Source organism: Cricetulus griseus, chromosome 4 (genome assembly GCF_003668045.3).
Source record: "Cricetulus griseus strain 17A/GY chromosome 4, alternate assembly CriGri-PICRH-1.0, whole genome shotgun sequence".
Lineage (NCBI taxonomy): Eukaryota > Metazoa > Chordata > Mammalia > Rodentia > Cricetidae > Cricetulus > Cricetulus griseus.
Genome location: NC_048597.1, coordinates 162358780 through 162385060, shown reverse-complemented (window position 1 = coordinate 162385060; position 26281 = coordinate 162358780). Strand labels below are relative to the sequence as shown.

General features: G+C 42.4%; 3 protein-coding genes across 5 annotated transcripts; 2 read left to right on the top strand and 1 right to left on the bottom strand.

The window, feature by feature from the left end:
• The first annotated feature begins 35 nt into the window (after positions 1-35).
• On the top strand, positions 36-12597 carry Nkapd1 (NKAP domain containing 1). 3 transcript variants are annotated; one of them, XM_027412140.2, is made up of 6 exons: positions 36-175; positions 1923-1999; positions 5248-5348; positions 7466-7615; positions 8550-8603; positions 9871-12597. In XM_027412140.2, the coding sequence occupies exons 2-6, from the start codon at positions 1931-1933 to the stop codon at positions 10370-10372; spliced, it is 876 nt and encodes a 291-aa protein (XP_027267941.1). In that variant the 5' UTR covers positions 36-175; positions 1923-1930; the 3' UTR covers positions 10373-12597. The 3 variants fall into 3 exon arrangements, with proteins under 3 accessions (XP_027267941.1, XP_027267942.1, XP_027267939.1); XM_027412141.2 differs by lacking the exon at positions 36-175 and adding an exon at positions 247-734 and having other exon boundaries at positions 9874-12597; XM_027412138.2 differs by lacking the exon at positions 36-175 and adding an exon at positions 273-734.
• Timm8b (translocase of inner mitochondrial membrane 8 homolog B) lies at positions 12520-13974 on the bottom strand. Its single transcript, XM_027412143.2, has 2 exons — positions 13843-13974; positions 12520-12904 (listed from the first exon to the last, which is right to left on the bottom strand). The coding sequence occupies exons 1-2, from the start codon at positions 13924-13926 to the stop codon at positions 12737-12739; spliced, it is 252 nt and encodes an 83-aa protein (XP_027267944.1). The 5' UTR covers positions 13927-13974; the 3' UTR covers positions 12520-12736.
• A 31-nt stretch (positions 13975-14005) lies between these two features.
• On the top strand, positions 14006-23350 carry Sdhd (succinate dehydrogenase complex subunit D). Its single transcript, XM_027412142.2, has 4 exons — positions 14006-14144; positions 17221-17337; positions 19538-19682; positions 22458-23350. Exons 1-4 carry the CDS (start codon positions 14093-14095, stop codon positions 22621-22623), a joined length of 480 nt encoding a protein of 159 aa, XP_027267943.1. The 5' UTR covers positions 14006-14092; the 3' UTR covers positions 22624-23350.
• Positions 23351-26281: the final 2931 nt, after the last annotated feature.

Genomic DNA, 26281 nt, shown 5'->3' with positions numbered 1-26281 from the left:
CCTCTCAGGAGGGTGCCGGCTTCCTTCCTGCACCTGTCAGCTTCCCCGGAGACCCGTGAGCCCGCTCACAGGGAGTCTCCCGTGGGGAGGAAGCGTTTCTCGGGGGCACGACTTCCGGCCCGGAAGGAAGCCGCCGCCTTTTCTCCCACCCCGCCACGCGAAGCTGCGGCGCACGGTATGGGTGTGTTTGTGTGTGTTTGTGTGGGGAGGGCGTTTCGAGGGAAGGCTGCCGGGAGCGCCGAGGCCGCGGCGGGGCAGGGAGCCCGCTGACAGACATGGGGGTGTTTTTTCCGACTTCCCCTTGGAAACCTCCAGCTTCCCCTCAGGCACCCTAGACACTTCCCGGGTCCCAACGGAAGGCCACGTCCATGCCCTGTGTCCCCATTCTGTCCCGGGAGTGAAACCGAGCCGCCGGGCGCTGTCCCAGCCCAGCGAGAGCGGGGAATGCCCGGGCCCGCCCGCAGGCCGCGTTCCGCGCCTGCGCCCGCTCTGGCCTTGGTCCCGGAGAGAGAGCCGCCTGGCGGGCTCGGCTGGGGGAAGGCAGCCGTAGCCTGGGCCTCGGGTGAGGGCACTGTAACCGGTGGGAAGGCTGCGTTTTCACGAAGGACTCGGGTGAAGCTGCAGAGCTGCCTTTCAGCCCTGACTCCTTGGCTTCCTGGGTCGGAGGAGATCTTGTAATGGAGTGGTTCTTCGTCTCACACTAACAAGATGCCTGATTTCCTCAGGATCGAGGGGTGAGTGAGCATCCGGACGGTGGCACCAAGCCCCTCGTAGCTACACATGTGAATATCTTTGTCTTCTGGGTTTCGGAAAGTTCCAAACATTGTAGGAAACAAAATGTCCTGAATAGAGATATTTAGGTCATTAATTTTTTTTTTTTTAGAACTCAGTATTTATTGCTGTTGACATATGTGATGTTGATACCCGCAGATCTAGATGTTTGCTTAGTTGCAAACTGATTTTGGGGAGTTTGAGATTTGATTTCTAACTTGGATACTGATATACATCCTTTGCCTGGGTCTATTCGCCCTGGGGCCGAGGGACTTAAAGGATCTTGACTTTCAAAATAGGAGTGGGGATAGAGTCTAAATTCGGGAATCCCTACAGGTTCAAATAACAGCCAACTGAAAATGTTTGGGTAATCAGATTGCATCTGTACTTATCATGTACAGACCTTTTCCCCCCTTTGTCATTATTTCTGATCTGCATAGTAACATTTTTACATAAGAGTTGCATAGTTTTAGGTGTTAATAAGTAAGCTAGATACCCTACCCACCCTAAGTGTGGAAGTGCATGTATGTTGTCTCTGAATGTGGGAGGTGGAGGCAAGAGGATCAGGAGGATCAAGGCTCACTGAGGCTAGGGGAGACCCTGTCTCAATAAAAAGTCATAATTTAAAACACACAGGAGTGTAGTTTATATGCAAATACTATGGTATTCTAAACGAGAGACGGGTACCCTAGGATTATTGTGTGTGTGTGTGTGTGTGTGTGTGTGTGTGTGTGTGTGCATGTATATGTTACTGGGGGACTGAATCCAGGATGGCTCTTGTGCTTAGGGAAATGCTCTTAGCATTGAACTATATCCCCAGCCCACACTTGGATTTTGTTAACTTTAGGGGCCCTAGAACCAATCCCCCCCATGGATCTTGAGGGACTACTTGACTCTTAAAACATAGAAAATTGTGAGGACTAAATAAAATGGTGCTCATAGGAGCAATTTTTGTGCAGCCTTCTGCAATTTTAAGGACTTTTTACTGTACATATCCTCTTCATACTTAACGTTCACTGAAGCCTTTAATGCTGAAAGGAAAATTCTCCCCTATGTTCTGTGTCTTCTAAGTTCAGTGATTCCCCCCTTTCCTTTTGTTTCTTTATAATTTAATAAAAATAAATTTATTACATACTATTGATTCATTTCAGATTAAAGAATGTCTCGGATTCCACTGGGGAAAGTCCTCCTGAGGAATGTCATCCGGCATACAGATGCTCACAATAAGGTAGGCAGTACAATCTAGTCACTTATCAATATCTCTTGAGGGCATACAGTAAACTATGACTTATGTTGGGAGAGAGCAAAGATGTATAAGAAGCAATCATAGTTTGAAATGTACTATATCATGAAGATAGTTACAAAATGTTTTAGAGCACTAAGGAAGGAATAAAGAAATCTGCCTTGGGAAATTAGAAAGATTTCACTGAATAAATGGTATTTGAGTTGCTGATATTTGAACTGATTCTTGATGAATAAAGTTTATTGGATGCATTGTTTTTGACTGAGATCACCATGCACTAATACAAGGCAAAATATCAGGGGTTGGTGATGTATTTTATTGGTAATGCCTCATATATGCAAAGTCCTTCATTCCATGCCCACCCCTCAAGCATTAATCACTCAGGGAAAGAAATTATATGCATCTAGAAAACATAAGATACAGGAATAGTGACCGAAGATAAGGCCCAAGTCTCACATTAGAGTTGTTTTTATGAGATTTAAGAGGTAAACTTTCTCTTTGGGTCAGTAAAGAAGTCATCATGGAGGAGTGGAACCATACATGTGTCATACCTGTAAGTGTTGTTTTACACCATGAGAGCATGAGGTTGTATGATTGCCATACGTTCAAAGACAAAAATGTATGATTAGACAGATGATTTTGTCATTGTGGTAGGAAATAGAAGGTGGAGAGAAGTACTGGGGAGGATGATTAGGTGACTGACGTGCTAGGTGAGTGGTGCTGAGGTTTGGATGGAAGCATAGCAGGGGCAAAGAGGTACTCAATAGGATGTGACAAGAGTAGAGTCCAGAATACCATCTTCTGTGACTGGATAGGTAGTAATTAAGGAACAAAAATGATAAAAGGACAAATGTGGGAGGTGCAACTAGTTTGATTTTGAATGTATTTATGATAAGGAACATGAAGTTGAAAACTCAGACTTGGAAGTAAGGAGAAAAATTGGAGCTGGAATAAAAGTTTGGGAGTTTAGACAGTCACCTAAGAGTGCACCTCTAATGAAAAGAAGGACAAGACCCCATGTTCAGATTTCTTCAGCAAACTGTACTCCTGGCTTTATCATTACTAACATTGTCACTATCATATAGTACTGGGGATTGAACCTAGGAGACAGGATCACTTAAGTTTGTTGTCTAGCTCGTCATGATCCCACTCCATAGTCCAGGCAGGCCTTGAACTTTTTACGTCTCCAGTAACTATGATTACAGACCTTTGCCTAGCTGTCACCTGAGTTTTTTCACTGTGGATGCAGATATAATAGTTACCCATGCTACCTATATAGTTGTGTTAATTCTATGTCTAGTTTTATAGGAAGAGTAACAGCTTAAAAACAAGATAATTTTTGTATAGATGTAACCCAGTTATGCAGGAAGACTTATGTTTTTGGCACTTGTCATCTGCTTTCCAGTCAGTGTTCTGGTAACTATGTTATTTTGCTTCTGACAAGAAAAAAAAAAATTGTAGTTTATACAAACAAGGTTTCTTTGTATAACAGCCCTGGCCGTCCTGGAACTCACTCTGTAGGCCAGGATGGCCTTGAACTCACAGAAATCTGCCTGCTTCTGCCTCCTGGGTGCTGGCATTAAAGACAAACACCAGCCCTGCCCAGCCTCATAAGAATTTTAATGTGAACCAGGTATGATGGTGCATGCCTATAATCCCAGAACTTAGGAGACAGAGAGAGACAGGAGGTTAAGTACATGGCTTGCCTGTTCTATGTGGCAAGGAGCAGAAAACAAACATATAGGGCTGGAGAGATGGCTACTTTTCCAGAGAATCTGGGGTTTGATTCTTAGCCATCTGTAACTCTAGTTCCAGGGAATCCAACACTTTCTTCATGCCTCATAGTGCACAGACAAAACATTCATTCACATAAAGTAAAATAATATAAATGTTAAAAAGCAAAATGGGGTGGGAAGATGGCACAGGTATTTGCTATGCAAGCCTGATCACCAGAGTTAGATCTCTAGAACCCATGTGGAAAGCCAGATGCAGTGATGTAAGTATGTAAGCCCAGTATTCCTAATGCAGGTAGAGATGGAAGAATTGGCCAGAAGCTGAGGGCCAGCTAGTCTGGAGTAGATAGTGCAGCGACAGAAAACAAGAGAGACCCTGACTCAGTAAGTGGAAGTCAGGAACTGATTTACAAAAGTTATCTCTGACCCCCACGTGTATGCCCCTTCTCTCTCTCTTTCTTTCTCTCTTTCTCTCTCTCTCTGACTCTTACACAAGGTAAATAAAAATGTATATCTATCTACCTATCTGTCCACCCATTCTGTTTTCTTAATATAAAAAGACTCTATCCGCCAGGCTCTGGTGGTGCACACCTTTAATCCCAGCACTCGGGAGTCAGAGGCAGGTGGATCTCTGTGAGTTCAAGACCAGCCTGATCTACAGAGAGTTCCAGGACAACCTCCAAATCTACAGAGAAACCCTGTCTCAAAAATCCCCCCTCCCCCCAAAAAAACAACAAGAATAAAAAATAAAACAGAAACAAAGAGGCAGGGCTTGGGAAGGGGTACTAGGCTAGTGGTAAAGTGTATATGTATGGTACTGAGAAAAACAAAACTAAAAAAATGTGTGTTTAGCACACCAGCACTGAGGATGCAGAGGCAGGTGGATCTCTGAGCTCAAGTCCAGCCTGGTCTATAGATTAAGTTCCAGGACAGCCAGGACTACATAGAGAATCCCTGTCTTGAAAAAAACAAACAAACAAAAACAGAAAGATAACCTAATTCTTTATACACACACACACACACACACACACACACACACACACACACACACACACACACACAAAAAAAAAAAAAAAAAAAAAAGAGATGTTGGTATGGTCACCAAGCTTCTGCTGCTGCTTTGTGGAATGTTCTCATGGTTCCTGCTTTATCTTTCCTATAAAATCACTTACTGTTGAGCTAAGATGTTGTGGTCATGTTACACCTCAGAAACATGTAGGGCTATTACTCTCTGATTTCAGCAGGATTTAAAATTGATGATGTGATTAGTATATCTATGCAGGGGTTCAAAACCTGTTGTGTAATTTTATATTTACTGCCCTGGACTGTCTAGTCATTTTTTTAAACTCCTTAGAGAAACCAGAATTTATTTCCAGATCATAGCCCAGTCTGTACCCCATAGTTAAGGCAGATTGTACTTTCAGCTAGTTCCTTTTCTGTGATGCAAAGTGCTATTTTTAGTGACTTATTTTTGTTTCTTTCCCTTTTGAAAACGTCTAGATTCAGGAGGAATCTGACATGTGGAAAATCAGAGAACTAGAGAAGCAAATGGAGGATGCTTACCAGGGGACCAGAAGGAACACGGTACCCAGCAGCTCAAGGTGAAGTGTGCCTCTGAGAACCAAAAATAACTCATTTTTTTCAGAATTACTAACTTTAGCTTTAAAACATTCTAGTATGTTAAGGATAGATGAATTCAGTTCAGCAAATCATTAAGCCTTCCTTGTTTCCTAAATTTAGGTCCAAGTCTAACAATAATGGCTGTGATAACATGACTAGACTGTACTAGTTTGTTTTTACTTCCTAGCTTCCTTCCTTCCTAGCTTCCTTCCTTCCTGGCTTCCTTCCTTCCTGGCTTCCTTCCTCCCTAGCTTCCTTCCTCCCTAGCTTCCTTCCTCCCTAGCTTCCTTCCTTCCTAGCTTCCTTCCTTCCTTCCTCCCTCCCTCCTTCCCTCTCTCTCCACCTCCCCCTCCCTCTCTCCCCTGTGTCTGCTCGCTTTCTGATGGGGTTTCTTTGTGTATATAGCCCTGGCTGTCCTGGAACTCTTTCTGTAGACCAGGCTAGCTTTGAACTCAGAGATCTGCCTGTCTGATTTCCAAGTGCTGGTATAAAGGTGTGAGCACCACTGCCCAGCTGCTCTCTTTTTGACTTTTCAAGATAGGGTTTCTCTGTGTAGCCTTGGCTGTCCTACAACTCACTCTATAGACCAGGCTGGCCTTGAACTTAGATATCTGCCTGCCTCTGCCTCCTGAGTGCTAGGATTAAACACATGGGTCGACACCACCTGGCTTTCTGCACTAATTTTCAGTGGGGAATTAAAAAATTCTCCTTGGATTACTATAAATGTTTAGGTTTTATGGATTCCAACCTTGTCTAATAGCTTTAAAGATTTTCTACTGGAGTGTCTATTTCTTTTTTCATCTTATAAAAATTATATTATTTGGTAGGCATGGTACCTTATGCCTTTAATTCTAGCACTCAGGAGGCAGAGGCAGATAGATCTCTGTGAGTTTGAGGGCAGCCTGGTGTACATCCAGGCCAGCCAAGACTACAAAGAGAGACCTTGTCTCAAAAACAAAAACAAAACCAATTTTATTTATTGTGTTGGCAACTTTGTGTATGATGTGTGAGTATATATAATATGGGTGTGCCAAAGTGAACACTAAAAGTCAGAGCACAACTTTCAGGAATTTGTTTTTACTACTGTGGGCTCTGGGAATAGAACTCAGGTCATCAGTGTTTCCAGGCAAGCACCTTTAGCAACTTAGCCCTTTAGCCATCCCTGGAGTCTTATTAATTCGGTCAGTCATACTGTTTTCTTTAGTCTTTCTATTAGACTTTTTTGGTTTTTCGAGACAGGTTTTCTCTGTGTAGCTTTGGAGCCTATCTTGGCACTCCCTCTGGAGACCAGGCTGGCCTTGAACTCACAGAGATCTTCCTGCCTCTGCCTCCTTCAGCAAATACTACCAGTGTGTGCCACCACAACCGGCATTAGACCTTTTTTTAAAAAAGTATTTATTTTATTCATTATGTGTGTCTGTGTCTGTTGGTGTCTGCAGGGGTCAGAAGAGATCATTAGATGCCCTGAAGTTGGAGTTAATAGGCAGTTGTGAGCTCCTGACATGGTTCTGGGATTTGAATTAGCATCCTCTGCAAGACCAACAAGTATTCTTAACCACTGAGCCAACTCTTCTTACTAAAAGCCACATTTACTCACTCTCTTCGTCCAAGTCAATGGGCTTTCATAGTTCCTTTGTAATAATTTGGGTGTGACTAGGTAATCACACCCAAATTAATCCCAGTACTTAGGAGGCAGAAGCAGGTGGATCTCTGAGTTCAAGGCCAACCTGGTTTACAAAATAAGTTCCATATATATTCAGGCTTGACTGCTCGATGGGAGGTGTAGGATGCATGAATAATTAGGAATATCTCTAGAGCCTCATGTGCCCTTAAGCACAGGAAGGAGGTATGTGAGATGGGTCATAACCTGATTTTTAAAGCTACCTAGAGAAATCATTAGAAGAAAAAGGAATTTCAAGGGAATGTGTCCATGGAGTATGTAGACTTTGATGTATTACTGGCTGAGTATGACTGATATCAATGTTATGTGGTGCAAAGGTAGTGTCAGCATGTTCCATGAGTTTTGTTTATAATGCTCTATAAAGTGGCATCACAGATTGCTTTTAATTCTAAACGTTTGTCTTTTTTTCATTTATAGTCGGATGAGAAGTGATGGTTTTGATGAAGAAAGTCACAGAGACTACTGGAGGACAAAGAATGAAATTTCTGGGGCCCTAGATGATGATTTTCTTAAGGCTAAATCCTGGAACAAGAAGTTATATGATTATGAATCCAACATGCCAGACAGGTTTGTGACTATTTCTTATTACCCCTAGTGATATTTGGCCCAAGAATATGTATTTCTTGATATTATTGTCCTAGGGTTGGAGTAATGGCTTAGTGGTTAAGAACACTTGATGCTCTTGCAGGGGACCCATGTTTTGTTCCCAGTACCTACAAGGCAACTTATAAGTGTCCGTAACTCCAATTTCAGGGGATTTGACACCCTCTTCTGAGCTCTTTGGGCATCATACATGCATGTGATGCACATATATACAGGCAGACAAGACAGTCTTACACATAAGTATAAATAATTCTTCAAAACAGATTGACCCCATAAACATTTGTGAGTGTGCATAGCAGCAGTATTTATAATGACTAAGAAGTGAAAATCCAAATGGCTGTGACTGATGAATGCATAAACAGAATGTAGGCTTTCCATATAGTGGAATAGAACTTAGTGGTAAAAGGGATCTGTACTAAGTCTATATGCATAACCTTGAAAACTTTACAAAAGCCATACTCTTAAGATTTTGTTATGTGGTATGTCCAGAATGGATAATCCATAGAGACAGAAAGATTAATGGTTGCCTTGGGCCATAGGCTCTGCACTTTAAAAGGACAACTCTCTTGTCATATGAATCACTTCTCAGTAACTATCTTTAGAAAGTCCCAGTGTAGATAACATTATAAAGTAGTTTGGGAAAAGGACTTCACCGCTGAGGAGAGTTCTTTAGTGTCTCTTAAAGAACAGATACAACCTTTCAATGAACAACATCCTGTGTCTGAGATGATAGTATAGAACATAGAGCAGTTACTGAGGTGTGTTTTTAGTTTGCCCCCTTTTCCTTTGTTCTCTGTATGTGTGTATTCATGCAGTCCAAAATCTAATTGTGTTTTAATTTCCAAAAATGATATGCATTGCTTCATAAAAATATATGTATTATGATGTCATTTTACAGATGGGGTCACAGTGGATATAAAGAGTTGTATCCTGAAGAGTTTGAAACAGACAGGTAGGTAAATACACTTACTAGAGAAACAAAACCAAACACCTAAGATGAATGCAAAATTACGCCATAAGTAGAGTTCCTAATATTTACAAAAGATTTATTTGTCATTGAAAATATAACTAGAACCTGGAATGGTAGTATATGGCTGTAGTCCCAGCTGCTCAGGAGCCTGAGGCAGGAGGATTGCTTGAGTCCGGGAGTTTGAAGCCAGCCTGGGACATAATGAAATCTTGTTGGGAAGCAATTCTTATTTACCTTTCCTGATTGAAGTTTGGTATTCTGCAAGCCTGAGAGCTTTAGAAACTAATTGTTCACTATCATCTGTAGTGAACATGTTTAAAGGTACTTGAAACCTTGGATATTTTATATCGTCTTGTCTGTCTAGCTCCCATATTCTATTCCTTTCTTATACACACAATACCTTTTAAAATCTTTTTTTTTTTTTTTTCACTTTAAGGACATATCTTCATGCTTTTCTCTGCCACATCCTAATTGTTAGTTAGCATCATGCTTGTGTTTTAGGGTCATTGTTAAATAAGATAAGCTATACCAGACAGTGGATCTAATAACCCAGATGGCTAGTAAATGACCAAAGGGTTGGTAACTAGACACAGGAATGACTCAGGTCCTAGGTGGGACAGTAGTACTGTGAGGAATTTGTATGACATGCAATTAAAATCTTACAAATTGTTTCTGGAATTTACCATAGGTGACAGGAATCAGATAATGAAACTATGGATAAGGGAGCACAATGGTATTTAGTATTTCATATGTAACTCAGCATAGCAGATCAGGAGGTGTATTTTTTTTTTGGAGGGGGGTGGGAGGGGACGACAGGATTTTCTATAGCTTAAGGTGGCCTTGAACTCCTGGCCCTACTGCCCCTACCTTCTAAACATTGGAATTACAGGTTTATACCAGTATGGTTAGGTCAAATTAGGATTTTAAAGATGAGGAAATGAAACATTTTTGAGAGTAATAAAATAGAAACCTCACCAGTACTATTTGTTTTTTTTGTTTTTGGTTTTTTTTTGTTTTTTTGAGACAGTCTCTTTTTGTAGTCCTGGGGGCCTAGAACTTGCTATGTAGAGCAGGCTGTCCTCAAACTTGGAAGATCTACTTTTTGAGTACTGGGATTATAACTGTGTACCACCATACCGAGCTTAAAATTCTGATTTAAAGTTCAGATGTTAATAATTTAATGCAGAATAGTAAATATAAATATACATTTTCTTTCTTCCATAAAAGTTCTGTCTTTACTTTTCCTTAGTAGTGACCAGCAAGATATTACCAATGGGGAAAAAACATCTTCCCAGGTGAAAGCATCTGCCCAGGAATCCCGAAAACATAAGAAGTCAAAGAAATCCCATAAAAAGAAGCAGAAAAAACGGTCCCACAAAAAACAGAAAAAAAACAAAAAGGAAGCTGTGGACATAACAGCAGATTCCTCAAGTGAGTTCTCAGAAGAAACTGGAACTTCTAGTACCAGGAAAAGGAAACAACCACACAAGAGCAAGAAAAAATCCAGGAAAAAGTCTAAAAAATCTTTATCTTTGGGGAGAGAAAGGGCTACTTCCCAGTCAGATGATTCAGCAGCTAGCAGTTCTGAGGAAATCGAGGAAAGAGACACTAAGAAAACCAAACGGAAAAAGAAAGAGAAAAGTATTCATGTTCCTGTGGCTAACCCTGAAGTACAGGAGAGGACGAGCAAGCGCAGGAACTGGAAAGTGGCTACGGATGCAAGGTCTGCTGAAAGCTCAGAGGATGACTAAGTGGGAAAGTAGCAGTCCTGCTTCCCATGGACGCTGGTTGTCTGCAGCTCTTAATAATGGGGGTTTGCCAGTGACTCAGCACAGGAGTCTGAGGTCGGAGGTCAGAGTTGTCCTGCCACAGATACCTTTTTTCCTATTTTGGACTGTTAATCTCCACCCCCTTTTGTTGTTAGTAGGGAATCTGGTATTTTGTTAAGGTTTCTTGAAGAGATTATTTTTTGCAATTAATCACTTAGGGTAGAATACCTATATAGCAAATTAAAGAACCCAGAAAGCTGAAATCAGTAATGATCTGGGTACACCAATTGGAATGTTGGATTTGGGGGAATCAAGGGTCTGGGATGAAGGAGGATTGAAATAGTGCTAGATAGAATAGTTTGACAAGGAAACAATTGCTATTTATACAGGAGGTTTCCTGGCTTCCGCTTTGGTGCTTTGATTCTTCTATAGTTGGACCCTACAGGTATCTAATTTACTTAGTGGATAAATGGGTATAAAAACAAAACTTTTCCCTTCGTAGTAAGATCCACAGATGACTGCTAAGGAATGTGGGGTTTTCTGCCTAATTTCCCTGCCGGTCAGGGTCTACAGCTACATTTAGTATAACCCAAACATAACAGTAACTGGATAGTAATTGGTCTTCTAGTTTCATTGCTTTATATAGTGCCTAAAATGGGCTAAGTGTTTGAAATTATTTAAATGTTCAGTTGTCCTATCTATCAAATGGAAAGAATTAGGAAGTAGTCAGGTTGCCAATGATGCTTTCAAAGAGATTCAGGGCAACAGCCATCTAAGTGTTTTGTTTTTTTTTTGTTTTGTTTTGTTTTTTTTCCAAGTTGGGGATTGAATATAAGGCCTTGCATATACTAGGCAAGTGCTCTACCACTGAGCCATACCCCAGCCCTGTTGTTTTCCCTGTTCATTTCTAATTCTATTAACGAATTTTAGATTTTCCCTGAAACCAGTTGAATCAATTCCAAAATGAAACACGCTTCTCAGGGATATAACCCCCTTCTTCCCAGTCTTACTTTGTGTTATGATTATCAAGAACATATTATTTCTCCCTGCTATACTGTGATCCTGATATTAAAAGAAACCAAAATACCACTGCAAAGTGGCTGGTAGAACAGTTAGTTGACTTTTCATTCAGAGGAAAGGTAAAGTGACATTGTCAGGGTTTTTGTTTTTGAGGTCGTCACTTTTGGTACTGAGTAGAAAGCACAAAAACTCAGACCTAAGATTGTGTGTGGGTCATGGTTCTGCCACTAATTGATTGAGTTCTAGAGCAGGTTAATTTAACCTCCCTGGCCTTACTTTTTGCATGTGTAATACAAAAATACTTCATGGTTAGCATGACAGACACCAGCAATAGAATATTACTATGCTGACATCCCATGAAGTGGCATTTTATAGTTTTAACTAAATTCGTGCTCTTTATGGAACATACTTCTAATAAAGTACTTGTTTTTAAAATACATAGTTGGCCAGATGTGCCCTAGCCCTTGATTATGAGCAGGTGCTACCTTTTGGGATATTGAAACACTACTTAACTTTGGTACTCAAATGTCAATGTTCCATGGTATGTTTTTTCTTTGGGTTTAGTAGAGGTTTAATGAGAGGAGAGTCTAGTTACTACCTCATAACCTTCTTGAAGCAAGTGAAATCTTTGTTGGAAGTAGTTTTGGGCATGTATTTTTAAAGCAGTTTTGTGCTACAAAAGTACTGATTCTAAGCACAGACTCAGGAACATGGTCCTGCAGAATAAGGCACTTCCAAGAAGTTGGTTCTGTTTGGGTCTTGACCTTACCTTCCTCCCATACTAACAGGCTTTTTCTCTTCTCCAAGAAATGCACATTTTGCTTGATTTTTTTTTTTGCCCTCCCCCCCCAACCATGTTCATCTTTTCTCAGTCATATAAGCAATAAAATTGTTTTCTGTTGTAAACCTTTCTTACCCCTAAATTCCCTTCCATGCCTTAGGCTAAGGCTTTGATAGTTCCTCTAATCCTCTTAAAGATGGCTTAGGGTGACTTTTCAAAACCTGTGATCTCCCATTTTCATTACCAGCCAAGGAACATGTCTTTTCAATGTTCTGTCATTCAGAGATCTTTATGTTGGTTCCTAAACTGGGACTTAGAACAAAAAGAATTAGAGACGTCACATTTATTAACCGGTGTGATACAACCTGGAATTACTGAATTCCAATAAATAAATTTCACTTTTGGACATTTGATCTGTTACTTTTTAGCACCAACAGACTTGGTAGCTGCCTGATGCTAACTCAACATGTTGACAACTCTCCACTGGCCATTCAATCTGCCTAGTAACAAGTCTTTTGGATCTTCTGTCATTCCTGAGGTATGGCCTACTGCCCTCCTTTCTGTACGATCTGGGCAAACCGACCGGTGATAGCAAGAGTGGTGTCAATGAAGCGGTCCACACAGCTAGAGAGGCAGTTTTCAGTGCGGGAGTCTAGCCGATTTCCTGGCTTCTCCACACACTTATCCCAACATAGTTCCATGAAGTGATGCACCTATGAGGAGAGAAAAACCTTAATCACTGAAGTCTATAGATATTTTTTATTCTGTGTCTCGATAACAATCACTTTTAATATATTGTGCATGGGATCACTTTGGTGTCTAGTCACCAGTAATTTCCTCATCCTTATATACCGTACTATCGTTTTTCAAGACAGGGTTTCTCTGTGTAGCCTTGGCTGACCTGGAACTCGCTCTGTAAACCTGGCTGGCCTCAAACTCAAAAGATCTGCCTGAGTGGATTAAAGGAGTGGGCCATCACTGCCTGCCCACAATTCTCAAAGCAACTAGCACTATTACAAAATGGGAAGAAGTCAGGATCTAATTTCTCCAAATTGAGCATGGTTTGGAATTGTACCTATAGACACATAGTGATATTACTTGGGAAGCTAAGTACTAAGTAATCAGCTCTTGAAATTCAGGACAGCTATCAGTATTTCCAAGGTCAGCAACGGTTAGCATACTGATTTGAAGTACGCCTGAAAACGCCAAACCCTACCTTACCGAGTCTACACTGATTATTGCAGCGCTCACCTTTATCTAATAATGATCATCACTTCCAAAAACATCACATGATTCAAAGCAGAGAGGCAGCGGGCAACAACGAACTCCGAACTCAAGGTGGGGACCGGTGTCTTCCACACAGGCCCTTGAATCTCAAGGTCGGAACCCAGATATTCTAATACCATTCCGTACCAGTGGCCGGCTAATATGACCACCATGTTCCTCTGTCGCCCAAACCTTCCCCCTGCTTTGCACCTCTTTCGTCCCACGCAGCACTAGACTCCCGGACAGTGAACACTGTAGGTCCACCAGGGCGGGAGGAGCAGCCGGGATCCAGCATCGAGTGAGCCTGCTGTGCTGAGAGTCCAGGCCTCCGTTGGTGCTCAGGGCCTGCGCCTCACCCTCCTTCCCTTGTCCCTCATCATCGTACCTGCGCAGTGAACTGCGCCTTCTGCTGCTCCGCGGCCACCAGGCGCTGTAACTCCGCTTCGTCTGCTTCACCAAGCTCGGCCATGGTCGGCGTGAGTGACTCCGCTGGTGTGCGCACGCACGGTAGCAACACACCGCCTCCCCCCTTCCGGTTCACCCACCAGGTTGCCCTGCCCTTCTTTCAAGCGGGGCGGGGCTTGCTACACAACTACTTCCGGGTTGTTGAGCGACCTTGAGCCCTCGTAAGCGACATGGCGGTTCTCTTAAAGCTGGGAGTCCTCTGCAGTGGCCAAGGAGGCCGAGGTGAGGTGTCTTGACCGTCAGAGGTTCCTCCTGCGACCTAGAGCAGGGGAAGAAAAGGAGTGAGGGCTCGACCACCAGGTGGTGGGACGTCATGAGAGGAAGGAACTTCTTCCTCTTTGGCCCCGGAGTCGCCTACAAGGACGCAGCCTGGACCGCTGTAGCCCGAAGGCCCAAGTGGTTACCTAGGGCCTGCTCTCCCCAGCTGGCACTTCCAGCCTCCGGGCTGCGGTGTGCTGCCGGGCTAATGTGAGTGTGGGTGGAAGTAATCCGTTTGGAAATCTTTTGAGACAGCGGCTTGCTGTGCAGTGCTGGCTTTCCTCTTATCTAGCCATGTAGATCAGGCTCTGGGTTTTCCGGGAGCTTCCCGACTGTTCCCGAGTGATTAACAGCCACGCACCGACACTCAGGGCTTCCATAATCATTTTAACCAGGCATTTTGGTTATACAAGAGGCTGGTATGCAAACACGAATAAAACAATTTCTGCTCTCAAAGAACTTGGGGGAGGTGGTACAGATAATGTAACGCAAAAACTGCTGTGCTGTGTAGACATTGTTAATGTGAGTCCAGAGAAAGTTTGGGGTAATTGTTTTGGAAGGACTAACCTGGCTTGGCTCTGCAGAGAAGTACATTATAGTCAGCAACCGAGAGCAGCAAAAGCTGTGGTGAAAGGATACAAATGTGCTTAGCATGCACGAGATGTGAAGTGTGAGATAGAAATGAACAAATAAAATAGTATGTTGAAAGCCAAAGTGTGAAATTAGCCTAGAAAGGTGAAATGAGCTAAATCACAGAATTTACTTTATAGTATTTGGAAGATACAGAATTTCTTTGTTGCCCAGGTTGGCAGTAACATTGAAAGGCTTGATAGGTTTGCAGTGTAGGTTTATTTTAGTTGTTATTATTGTTCCTTAGGCTGGCTGAAACTGGTTCTGGCCCAGCCTCCGAAGTAGCTGGTGTGTACCACCTTGCCTGGCAGTCTTTTTCGTTTGAATCCAGCATCTCATGAATGCTAAGCACATGCCCTTTTGCCAAACTATATACTGTCAGCCTAAACTTACTGTTTAGTAACAGTATCACCATCAAGGATGGCTTGATGGTGATAGAGCGGGTTTGGATGCAAGTCGGGGAGATGAGATAAGTCACTGTTGTGGTAGACTAGCCTGGTGAAGTCCTGAGCTTGGAAGGTACAAGGAAAAGAAGGCAGTCTCAGGAAATGTTAAAGAGATATGTCAGTAGGATTTGGGGACTTACAGAAGGGAAATCCCTGACTGGCTATTGGCTATTATTGGATTTCTAGAACAGATATAGGAAGTATTAAAAACAATTCCACAGTTGAATGGTTGGGAAGTACAAAATGATTGGAATAACACTTCACAGAAGCAAGGAAAGAGAAGGAAGAAAGAGCAGGAGGAGCTGGGCTGCAACTCCGTTGGTAGAATGCTTGAACAGGCCTACGATTCTAGTGCTTGGGGGTGAGGAAGGAGGATCAGGAAGTTCAAGGTCATGGGCAAGGGAGAAAGAGTGAGGAAAGTCTCGGAGTTAGAAGCCAGCCTGGTCTGCATAGAGAGTTCCAGGCCAGCCAACACTATAAAGTGAGACCCTGTTTCAAAAAACAAACCCCACCTCCAAGAAAAAAAAGAGAGAAAATATTAAATTATTATTTTTTGTGTGTATATATGCAGTTAGCATTCTGGGAACTCATTTATCCTTTGCATATGTTGCCTAGTTTTTAGCAGTGTTATGAAGTTAATGCAGTTGTTGACTACTGGCTAATTTTTGCCTACTTGATACAACTTAGAGTCATTTGAAAAGAGGGAATTTGACTGAAGAATTGTCTCCTTCAGATTGACTTTTGGCCATGTGTGTGAGAAACTGTCTTGATTGATGGTTGATGTGGGAGGGCCCAGCCCACTGTGGACAGCACTGTCCTAGGCACTTGTGCCTTAGCTGAGTAAGAAAGCAAGCTGATTGTGAGCCAGGTAGTAAGCAGCACTCCTCTGTGACTTCTGCTTCACTTCCTTTGTGTTTTCTTGCTCTGATGTCCCTCAATGATGGACTGTGACCTGGAAGCACAAGCTAAAATAAACCCATTCTTCCTCCAAGTTGATTTTGGTCATGGTATTTATCATAGTAACAGAAAGCAAACTCAACATTCTTCTTCTGCAAATGAAACCAAACCTTAGAGAGCTATTTAACTTAGCTGCTCATTAACCAATAGCTAATCTGTGATGTAGCTGAGTGAACATCAGAGGCAGGATCCAAAAGGAGACAGTAAGGAGTTCGGGAATACAAAATGAGCTTTGGTTTTGAAAAGGAAGAGGGCAATAGGTGAACTTTCTAAACTATGTTGACTATCTTGAGGGCAAAGACGTTTGTCCTTATCTTTCTTGCTTCATTGCCAAGCACAGTATTGATTGTAGTTAATACTAGATAAGTAGATGAGTAAATGAACAAGAGGCTACCAGATTTTGTTTTTTGTTTTTTGTTTTTAATAAATGAAAGCAAAGTGAGTTATTATTATAAGAGTCTGCAGATTTTTGTTGTTCTTGAGACAGGGTCTCATGTAATCCCATGCTGACCTCCAACTCCATATGAAGATGAGGATAGCCTTGAATTTCTGCTTCTGATTGTCATGTGCTGGGGCTGTATGTGGTGCTGGAAACAGCCTCATGCATGCTAGGCAAGCAACTGAACTACATCCCCAGCACAGATTTTTTTTTTTTTTTTTTTTTTTTTTTTTTTTTTTTTTTGTAAATAAAAGTTTGGAACTGGAGAAATGGTTAAGAGCAATGACTCCTCTTTCAGAGAACTTGGGTTCTCTTCCCAGCACCCACATGGGGGCTCATAACTATAACTCTAGGTCTAGGAGAGGTGTAACTCCAGTTATGGGGAAGGATGTCTGTGGGCACCAGGCATGTACATGGTACATGGACATACATATAGGTAAAACACTCAGACATGTAAAAATAAATCCTTTAAAAAAAAGTTTATGATTTGAGTGGCATGTTCACGGTAGTTTAGAAAGTCTGTTGGTCCTGCTAGGAAGTGCTTATGATCCCTGTTTTACCTCCTCAGCTCTGTTGCTCCGAAGCCGGGTGGTCAAACCTGCTTATGTCTCAGCGTTTCTCCAGGACCAGCCTACCCCAGGATGGCATGGCACACAGCACATTCACCTGTCACCAAGCTACCATTGTATGTTCTCTCTACCGATGCCTTGTGAACAATTTTATTTATTGTTTAACAATTTTATTTATTATTTTAAGTGTATGGGTGTTTTGTCTGCTTGTCTTGTCTGGGTACTTGGCTTGCCTGGTGCACAGAGTCCAGAAGAGGGTTTTGGGTTCCAGACAGTTGTGTACAGTTACTGGTGCTTCAGCCATCTTTATCTGGACAAATCATCTATCTGGACTAATCATCATGTATTTGGCGGGTCTTGGTGTCTCTTGGGGAGTCTGTCCTGTCTGCTGGTTAAATGAAGACCTAGTTTACACTCCTGGGCAGATGGTGCAAACATGAGTGATGATGCCATTTGTATTCACAGAGAATCTTCTGGCCTAACTTCAAAATTTGTTACATTGCTGTCAAGAAAGCAGCTCTGTAGGAAGTCTGTTCAGTGTAGCTCAGTTACTGGGGGTTTTGTTGTTGTTTTGTTTTGTTTTGTTTGTTTGCCAATGGAGAGGAGCCAATTGTGTACTAAATCATGGATTTACAGCTGGAAATTTTTTTTATGTTGATTAAAACCATATGGAATTTATTAGATAAATACTGTGTGGATAGTCACATTAGACAATCTGAACATAAATAATGAGTTAACCCATATTTCCATTTTTTAAAGTCTGGAGAGAGAGAAATAATTATTTTGGCCTGGCTTGTCTGAAAATTGCTTTGTAGTCCAGACTAGCCTCAAACTTGCTGCATTCTTAAAAATCATGCATTTTTATTTGTCTTTTTGTTGTTGGTTTTTTGTTTTTGTTTTTGTTTTTTGTTTTTTTGAGCTAGGTCTCAGAATGTAGGTGAACTCAGTCTGTATTCCAGACTGGCACAGTCCTCCAGCCTCAGCCTCCTTGGGGCTGTCATGCCTGGCCTTTAAGATCAGTATTTGTAAAGTGTCTTGGTTTTTAAGTTTTACATTTCAGTCCTTCCCAATTCTTAAATCGGCCACTTAAGAATTAGAGAGATTAGAGCTGTTGGGCTTTTTTGCCTTTTAAACCCTTTTTGTTTTCTACCAGTTTTCATTTCTGGATTCCTTTGTTAGATTTAGTAGACTGGTTCTGGAGTACATGGGACTGAAGAAAGTTTCCTAAAGTTGTATGCTTAGGTCTTAATGTTTATGCCCATGTGCATTTTTCTGGGTAGGAACTCCTTCCTTTTGTCAGGTTCTCTGAGGAGTTTATAGCTTCTTAGAAATGCTTAGAGCCCCTAGATGGTGGTGGTGCATGCCTTTAATCCTTGCACTTGGGAGGCAGAGGCAGGTGGATCTCTGTGAGTTTGGGGACAGCCAGAGCTCCACAGTGAAACCCTGTCTCAAAAAAACATACATACAAACAAACAAAAAAAAGTGAGGGCAGAGTAAGGAAGTCCATGAATGCCCGAATAAAAGAATAACAAATATTTATTTGGGGAACACTCATACAATGAAGATAAGGAGCTTCCATGGTCTTTGCCCCTGGAGGTTCAGGATGCGGCGATGCAGAATGTGCTGTGATCAGGTCTTAGACCACCACCTAAGAGAGACCGAGAGAGAGAGAGACAGAGACAGAGAGAGAGAGAGAGAGAGAGAGAGAGAGAGAGAGAGAGAGAGAGAGAGAGAGAGAGAAACTTCCTCTTCATTATAAGGGATCACATCCGCACGCTGAAGCCACACTCTTAAGTTCGGTACCCTGAAACTACTGGTGGAAACAAAAGAAATGCTTAGAGCCTGTGTTGTTTTCCCCTTGTCTAAAAGCAGTCTTTGTGTTTTATTTGTTTGGCACTGAATTGTAAAGAGGAAGAAGGACTATAACCTTAAAAGGTATTCTTGGATCCATGTTTCTCTTTCATTTGGCTGGTTTAAGCTGTTTTTAAAACATACTACATTTTCTCCAAAGATTAGACAGTTATTAGTATTATTATTTTAAAGCGGTCCATTAGTGATCACTAAATTACATTCATAATATGCCTGTTTGACTGAAGTCCAAGGCTGCCTTGATTTCACAGATGTGTAGCCTGCCTTCTTGCCTTTAAGAAAATGTATCTTGTGCTCAGAGACACGAAGGATATGCTTATTGTCTGATTCTGTGTTCAGAATGGGTCTGCCAAGTATACTATTTACCATCCTGATAGTTTTAATAATCATTGGATTTGTTGAAGTGGTTGTCTTTCCTCAACTCTGTGAATCTCCTCATTTTTATAGCTGGTTCCAAGGCTGCATCTCTCCATTGGACTAGTGAGAGGGCTGTCAGTGTTTTGCTCTTGGGCCTGCTTCCAGCTGGGTACCTGAATCCCTGCTCTGTGGTGGACTACTCCCTGGCTGCTGCCCTCACCCTGCACGGTCACTGGCAAGTACAACAGTCCTTCCCCATTATCTGCTTGTTCTGTTTGCTGCAAGCCTGTCTGTTTGTTTATGAAGAAAACATTGACTGAAATTCTCAAGACTTCTGGAAAACTTAAAACATACAAACAACTAGCAACAGCCAAATAAATCTGGGTATGTGGGTAGTTTATTAATATTTAAGTTTTTTGAGTCAAAGTAGCCTAAGCTGGCCTTAAACTTTAAATTGTCTTGACTCAGTCTCACGTGCTGGGACTACATATGAGTCCTTCTGTCTTAGCTACTTCTCTATTGCTGTGAAGAGACACTATGACCAAGACTTTATTTGGGACTTACAGTTTCAGAAGGTGAGTCCATGACTGTCATGGTGGGGAGCATGGCGGCAGACTGGCAAGTGTGGTCTGGAGCCAGAGCTGAGAGCTCACATCCTGATTCATAAGTAGGAGGGAGGGAGGGAGGGAGGGAGGGAGGGTGGGAGAGAGAGAGAGAGAGAGAGAGAGAGAGAGAGAGAGAGAGAGAGAGAGAGAGAGACGCACTGGGAATGGTGAGAATCTTGTGAAACCTCCAAGGCACCCCCGGTGACACTTCCAGCAAGGCTACACCTCCTAGTCCTCCTCAAAGAGTTCCACCAATTGGGGACCAAGTAGTCAAATACATGAGCCTGTGGAAGCCTTTCTCATTCAAACCACCAAAACCACTACCACCACCTCCACCATCGCTGCCACCACACAAATACACACCCACTTGTCTCATTTCCAGCTGCCCCTTTCAGGCACACTGGCTTTCTTAATATTCCTCAGATGTGCTGGGGACCCTCCACTCTCTTCATGTTCTGTGTGAAACTTTTACTACTTATGTGCTTGGCTTGTCCCCCATCTTAAGATGTTGAACATTGCACTCTCAGCAAAGCCTTCCGTAACCACTTACTCAGTTGTCACATTTGTCATCTTTTCCTTAGGAACACTGCTACATCTATTTACTATTTCGTGTGTTTGTCCCTTCCTACCCTTCCTGTCTATAATTAAGTGCAGATACAGAGCTGGTCAGGCAACTCAGTTGTTACAGTGTTTGTCTTGCATTTGTTAAGCACTGTGTTCTCTCCCCACCATTCCAGGCATGGTGGTGCTTGCCTGTAATCCAGCACCAAGGAGGAGGAGGCAAAAGGATCAGAGATTCAAAGTCGTCCTTAGCAACATAGCAAATTTGAGGCCATAGCAATATCTCATTACAAAAAAGAAAACTGTAACAACAAAAAAGAAAACAAAATGTGCCTGCATTAAAACTTACACAAGAATGTCATAGCACATTACTTAAATTAGTTAAAAGTGAAAACCATCCATGTGGCCAAAATAAAATATAGAGTATTATTCAGCCACATAAAGAAATGGAGTACTGAGGTGTGCTGCAATATGGATGAGGGTTGAAAGCAAAATCATGCTGAATAAAGAAGTATGACACAAAGGTCATAGTTGATTCCTGCATGGTCTTATTTGTCTGAAATGCCAGAATAGGCAAATCTATAGAGATGAGTAAGTCAGTGATTGGGTGGTGAGTGGGCTAATGGCTAGTGCTTCTTTTGCATGTGTGAAAATGTTCTAGAATCAGTGATGGTAGTTCACAACTTTGACTGCACTAAAAAACGGACTTGTATACTGTTACAAAGGTGAAATTTGCTTGGCGTGGTGGCGCATGCCTTTAATCTCAGCACTCAGGAGGTAGAGGCAGGTGGATCTCTAGGTTCAAGGCCAGCCTGGTCTAGAGAGTGAATTCCAGGACAGTCAGGGCTACACAGAGAAACCCTGTCTTGAAGAAAAAAACAAAGCAAAAACTGCTGTAGAAATAGTAAAGTTGGGTCACTTCTTATTTAGGATACTTTCTGCTTAAAACCTGGTGTTTCTTTGGGCACTCTGCAGTCTGCCCCTGCTTTATTATGGTTTCCATTTTACTCACAGACTCCAGCTATTCATTAACTTACAGTTCCTCAGAGATGCCAGGGTCCTTGTCACTTTCCTTTGGGTGTTCTTCTCTTTCAAGTCACCCTTCCTAAGGTGTTCGCTCATGCTGCATATGTAGCCACTTACTTTTTTTTTTTTCTGCTTCACTAGAATGTCTGTTTCCACACAGAGGGAACATCCATTATCTCTTGCACCCTCAGCATTCATGACATGTTGTGGCAACAATGTCTGCTTCGTAAACTCTTCATGAGTGAAGATACTGTGGAACATTTGTTTTAGTTAAAAATGAAAAGTAGAGTTTCTTTATTATCTGTTTGCTTATTTTTGTTTTTTCAAGACAGGGTTTCTCAGTGTGACAGCGCTGGCTTACCTGGAACTCACTCTGTAGACCAGGCTGGCCTTGAATTCACAGAGATCCTCTTGCCTCTGCCTCCTAAGTGCTGGGATTAAAGGCGTGAGCCACCATTGCCTGGACGAAAATATTTTATAGTAGAGGAACATTTAGTTACTGTATAACAGCTATGGAAATTAAATTCACAGGATGAGCTCTCTTTATTACATATTAGCAATTATTGATTGCAGTTTGGTTTCTACTGTTGTTGGGTTTTTTTTTGTTTGTTTTACCATGAGTTGCTTTGGCTTGCTGTCTCAAAGCATAGAAATAATCCCACCTGTAAAAGTGGCTACATAGAATCCCTGGAGGAAGCAAACAGTTATTGGAGTTATAGATAAAGACTTTGTGTTTTGAGACTGACTTTTTAGGTGAGTGGGTCATGGCTTGTCTGTATGGCCTCTAACTGCCTGTGCTGTGACTTTCTTTTCTTTAGGGGCCTTGGACAAGTGGTGACTGACTACATTCATGGGGATATATCGAAGAAGGCTGTCAAGGCAGGCCTCTTGGCGGTCTCAGCTCTGACCTTTGCTGGGCTTTGCTATTTCAACTACCACGATGTGGGCATCTGCAGAGCAGTTGCCATGCTGTGGAAGCTCTGACCTCTGCAGTGCAACACCTTGGATTGTATGCCACTTTGCCTCTGCTCTGTCTATGCCGTTCAGCTCCCAGTGAGCAGGGCGTGGAGAAGTCCATTGGTGTCAGAATTTCTTCTAATTACATGGTTATTTTGAGAATTCATTTGTTGATGGAAAGGTTTAAGAGGAGTTAGGCTCAACTAGTGCTGAGTCTGGGTTCCATATTCCTGAGTATGGTGGTTGCCTGTGCCAAGACTCACAGTGTGAGTGCACATTTCATGAGCTCATGTTGCCTTTAACTACCATTTCCTGAGCAGAGCTCCACTTTATTCCTGCACTACTTGGACTTGGAGGGAGGACTGTTCAGTCATGAAATTGTAAAGTATTCCATTTGGAACCTCCCACTCTGTTCAGTTGTTTAACACCAGCTATTGATGTCTCTGAGACTAGGGAACTTCAAATCAGGAGATGCTGATATCCCAAATTATTGATTATTGTTAAGTCTTAGGAAGGAAAGTGAGGAAAACTGAATTTAGAGAAGTTCACTTTAGGGAGTTGTCCTTTGTAGGTGGGTTAAAATATGACAGATTCTAAACAGGCTTGCTCTTCAATAAGTGTCATCTGTGCAGAAATAAGCTGTCCTCAAAAAAAGGCTGGGTAATAAAGTGTTTTCCCACTGTGGAGATGGCTAGTGACAAGTTATACTCTGAGAAAGCAAAATTTTTAAATAAAATATTACATAATGAATATACATTCTACTTTTTTATATGCTAGTATTCCTAGTGTCTTTTTTTTTTTTTTTTTTTTTTTTTTTTTTTTTTTTTTTGTTAGCCGTTTACTTGTTTGTTTGTTTGAGATAGAGTCCTAGAGGCTTAAGCTGATCTGGAACTCTTTATAGGTAGAACAGGCTGGCCCGGAACTTGTAGGAGACAGAGTGGCCTCAAACATGTGGTGGTCTCTGCCTCTCGAGTAGTGGAGTTATAGGTGTCAAGTGCTAGGGTTATAGTTGTAAACCACAAAACTCACTTATTTTATTTTAATTTGAGATGGTATCTTAGTGTCTTGCCCAGGGTAGCATCCCAATCCTAGTCTCAAACCATTCTGTCTATACTGCTATGCCTTGCTCTGGTTTTAGTCATTAAAACTGTGTTATATGGCCAGGCGGTGGGGGCGCACGCCTTTCATCCCAGCACTTGGGAGGCAGAGGCAGGCAGATCTCTGTGAGTTGGAGACCAGCCTGGTCCACAAGATCTAGTTCCAGGACAGCCTCCAAAGCCACAGAGAAACCCTGTCTCAACACCCCCCCCCAAAAAAACAAAACAAAACAAAACAAAACTGTTATGTCCCAGCCTCAGGAGACATAGGCAGCAGATCTCTGAGTTTGAGGCCAGCCTGGTCTACAGAGTGAGTTCCTGGTTGGCCAGGGCAACTCTGTCTTGAAAAAAACCGAAAACCAAACCAAACTAATATAAAAACCTGTTTTGCATTGGGCAGTGGTGTTGCACACCATTAATCCCACCCAGCACTTGGAAGGCAGAGATAGGTGGATCTCTGAGTTTGAGGCCAGCCTGATCTACAGAGCTAGTTCCAGGACAGCCAGAAACACAAAGAAACCTTATCTTGACATACTTCCCCCCAAAAGAAAACAAAACAACAAAGAAACTGTTGTGCCGGGTATGGTGGTACATTCCTCTAATTCCAGCTTTCTGAGAGGCAGAGGGAGGAGGATTGGTTTGAGTTTAAGGTCAACTTCAGCAAGTTCCAAGCCAGCTTGGGCTACATAGTGAGATTGTTACTTGCAGTTAAGTATGACTAGAATATGAAGATTGAGTAGTAGGTGTTAGTACTAGGGTGTTCTGTGTGTGTCAAACCTTCTAAACCCCATGTTCTAGCTGCATGGACTCGATGGCTTGATGAGTATTAACACTACATTTCACGCCCTGGGGACTTGCTGGGTGGCAAGGCTGGGAAGTGTTTGAATGAAAGGGCCATGTGATTTCCAGGGACCATTTGCAGCATGTATCAATATGTCAGGTGACATGATCACATGGTCAGCAATACCTTGGACATTAGGGTAGAGAATTGGAAAACTGAAGAGGGGCTGGTGAGATGGCTCATTGGGTAAAGGCAGCTGCTCCCTCCCGAGCCTAATAGTCTGAGTTTGATCCCAGGGAATCACATGGTAAAAAGAAGACTCCTATTGTCCTATGACCTCTGCAGAGGTTCTGTGACATACATGAACCACCCCCCTCCGAAAAAAGAAAATATAATTAAAAATCAGGTGGAAGAAAAGGCCCATGAGTGTGTTTAACTGCCAACTGTGTCAACCTAAATTTATGCATCAGGCCCCACGGAGTTTAGGGAGAAATGACCCTTTGTTTATCCCTTAAACTGCTTGAGCGCATACAAACAAATAATAAATAAATGTAATAATAATGGCAAGCTAAGAAGGCAGAGTTCAAGCATGGTAGTGGAAAGCCTACCAGCTGTCTCCATCTTGTCCAGTGCCAGCCTTCTGTGGCCAGATTCAAAGTGAGCCAGCAATGGTCTTGTGGTCTGTGCTAAGACTCCACAGTTGGTGGAGACCAATTGGAAGGTTAAAGGTGATCCACTGACCGGCTTCAAAAGGAACACAGAGCTGAAAGCAAACTGGCAACAGTAAATTTAACAAGGGAAGCTGATGGTGGTCATGCTGTTAGTAATTCCTTCCTGGCCACAAAGCTGCAGGGATTGTGACTGATCTGTGGTAACGATGCCTTCTTAGGCACGTGCAGAGTTCTAGCCACATAGTGACTACAAGGCAAGCCTGAAAAGAACTGTTAAGCATGTACTTACTTTGTGTGTGTTTGCATGCAGGGTGGCCACACTCCTGTGGAGGTCAGAGGGTGTCCTGCTAGAGTCAGCTTTTCTCACTGTGTGGGTTCTGGGGACCCAACTCAGGTCATCAGGTGAAGCATCAAGCACTGTCACCTACCGAGCCATCCCCCTGTCATAAACCATATCTTTTTTTTTCAAACTTCCTTTAAAAATAGAAAATAGATTCTTCTCTCATATAATACAACCTAATCATAGATCCCACCCCCACTCCTCCTAGCCATCCCCCAATCAACCCTCTCCCACAGATCTACTCTTCCTTCCTTTCCTCTTTAGAAGGTAGCAGGCCTCCAAGAGAGGACAGCTAACAGGTCAAAGCAAGATAAAATAAGGCAAGGTGAAAGCCCTCATATCAAGTTTGGATAAAGTAACTCAATAGGAAAAGAGTCAAGAGCAGGCAAGAGTCGGAGATGCCCCAGCTCTCACTGTTAGCAGTCCCCAAAACACCAAGCTGACAGCCAAACGATATATGCAAAGAGGCTGGTGCCATTATTATTTGTGTGTTTAAGTTTTGCTTGAATGTGTGTATGCATGCAAACCCTCTCTCTAAGGACAGTGTCCACCCATGGAGGCCAGAAGAGGGCACCATATACACACATATTCTCTCTCTCTCTCTCTCTCTCTCTCTCTCTCTCTCTCTCTCTCTCTCTCTCTCTCTGTCTCTGTCTCTTTCAACCCCCCCCAAGCATTGCCCCATGGAAGCCAGAAGAGGGCACCAGATGCCCTGGAATTGGATTTACAAAACTAACCTGGGTCTTCTGGAAGAGGAACAAGTGCTCTTAACCACTGGGCCATTCAGAATCCCAAG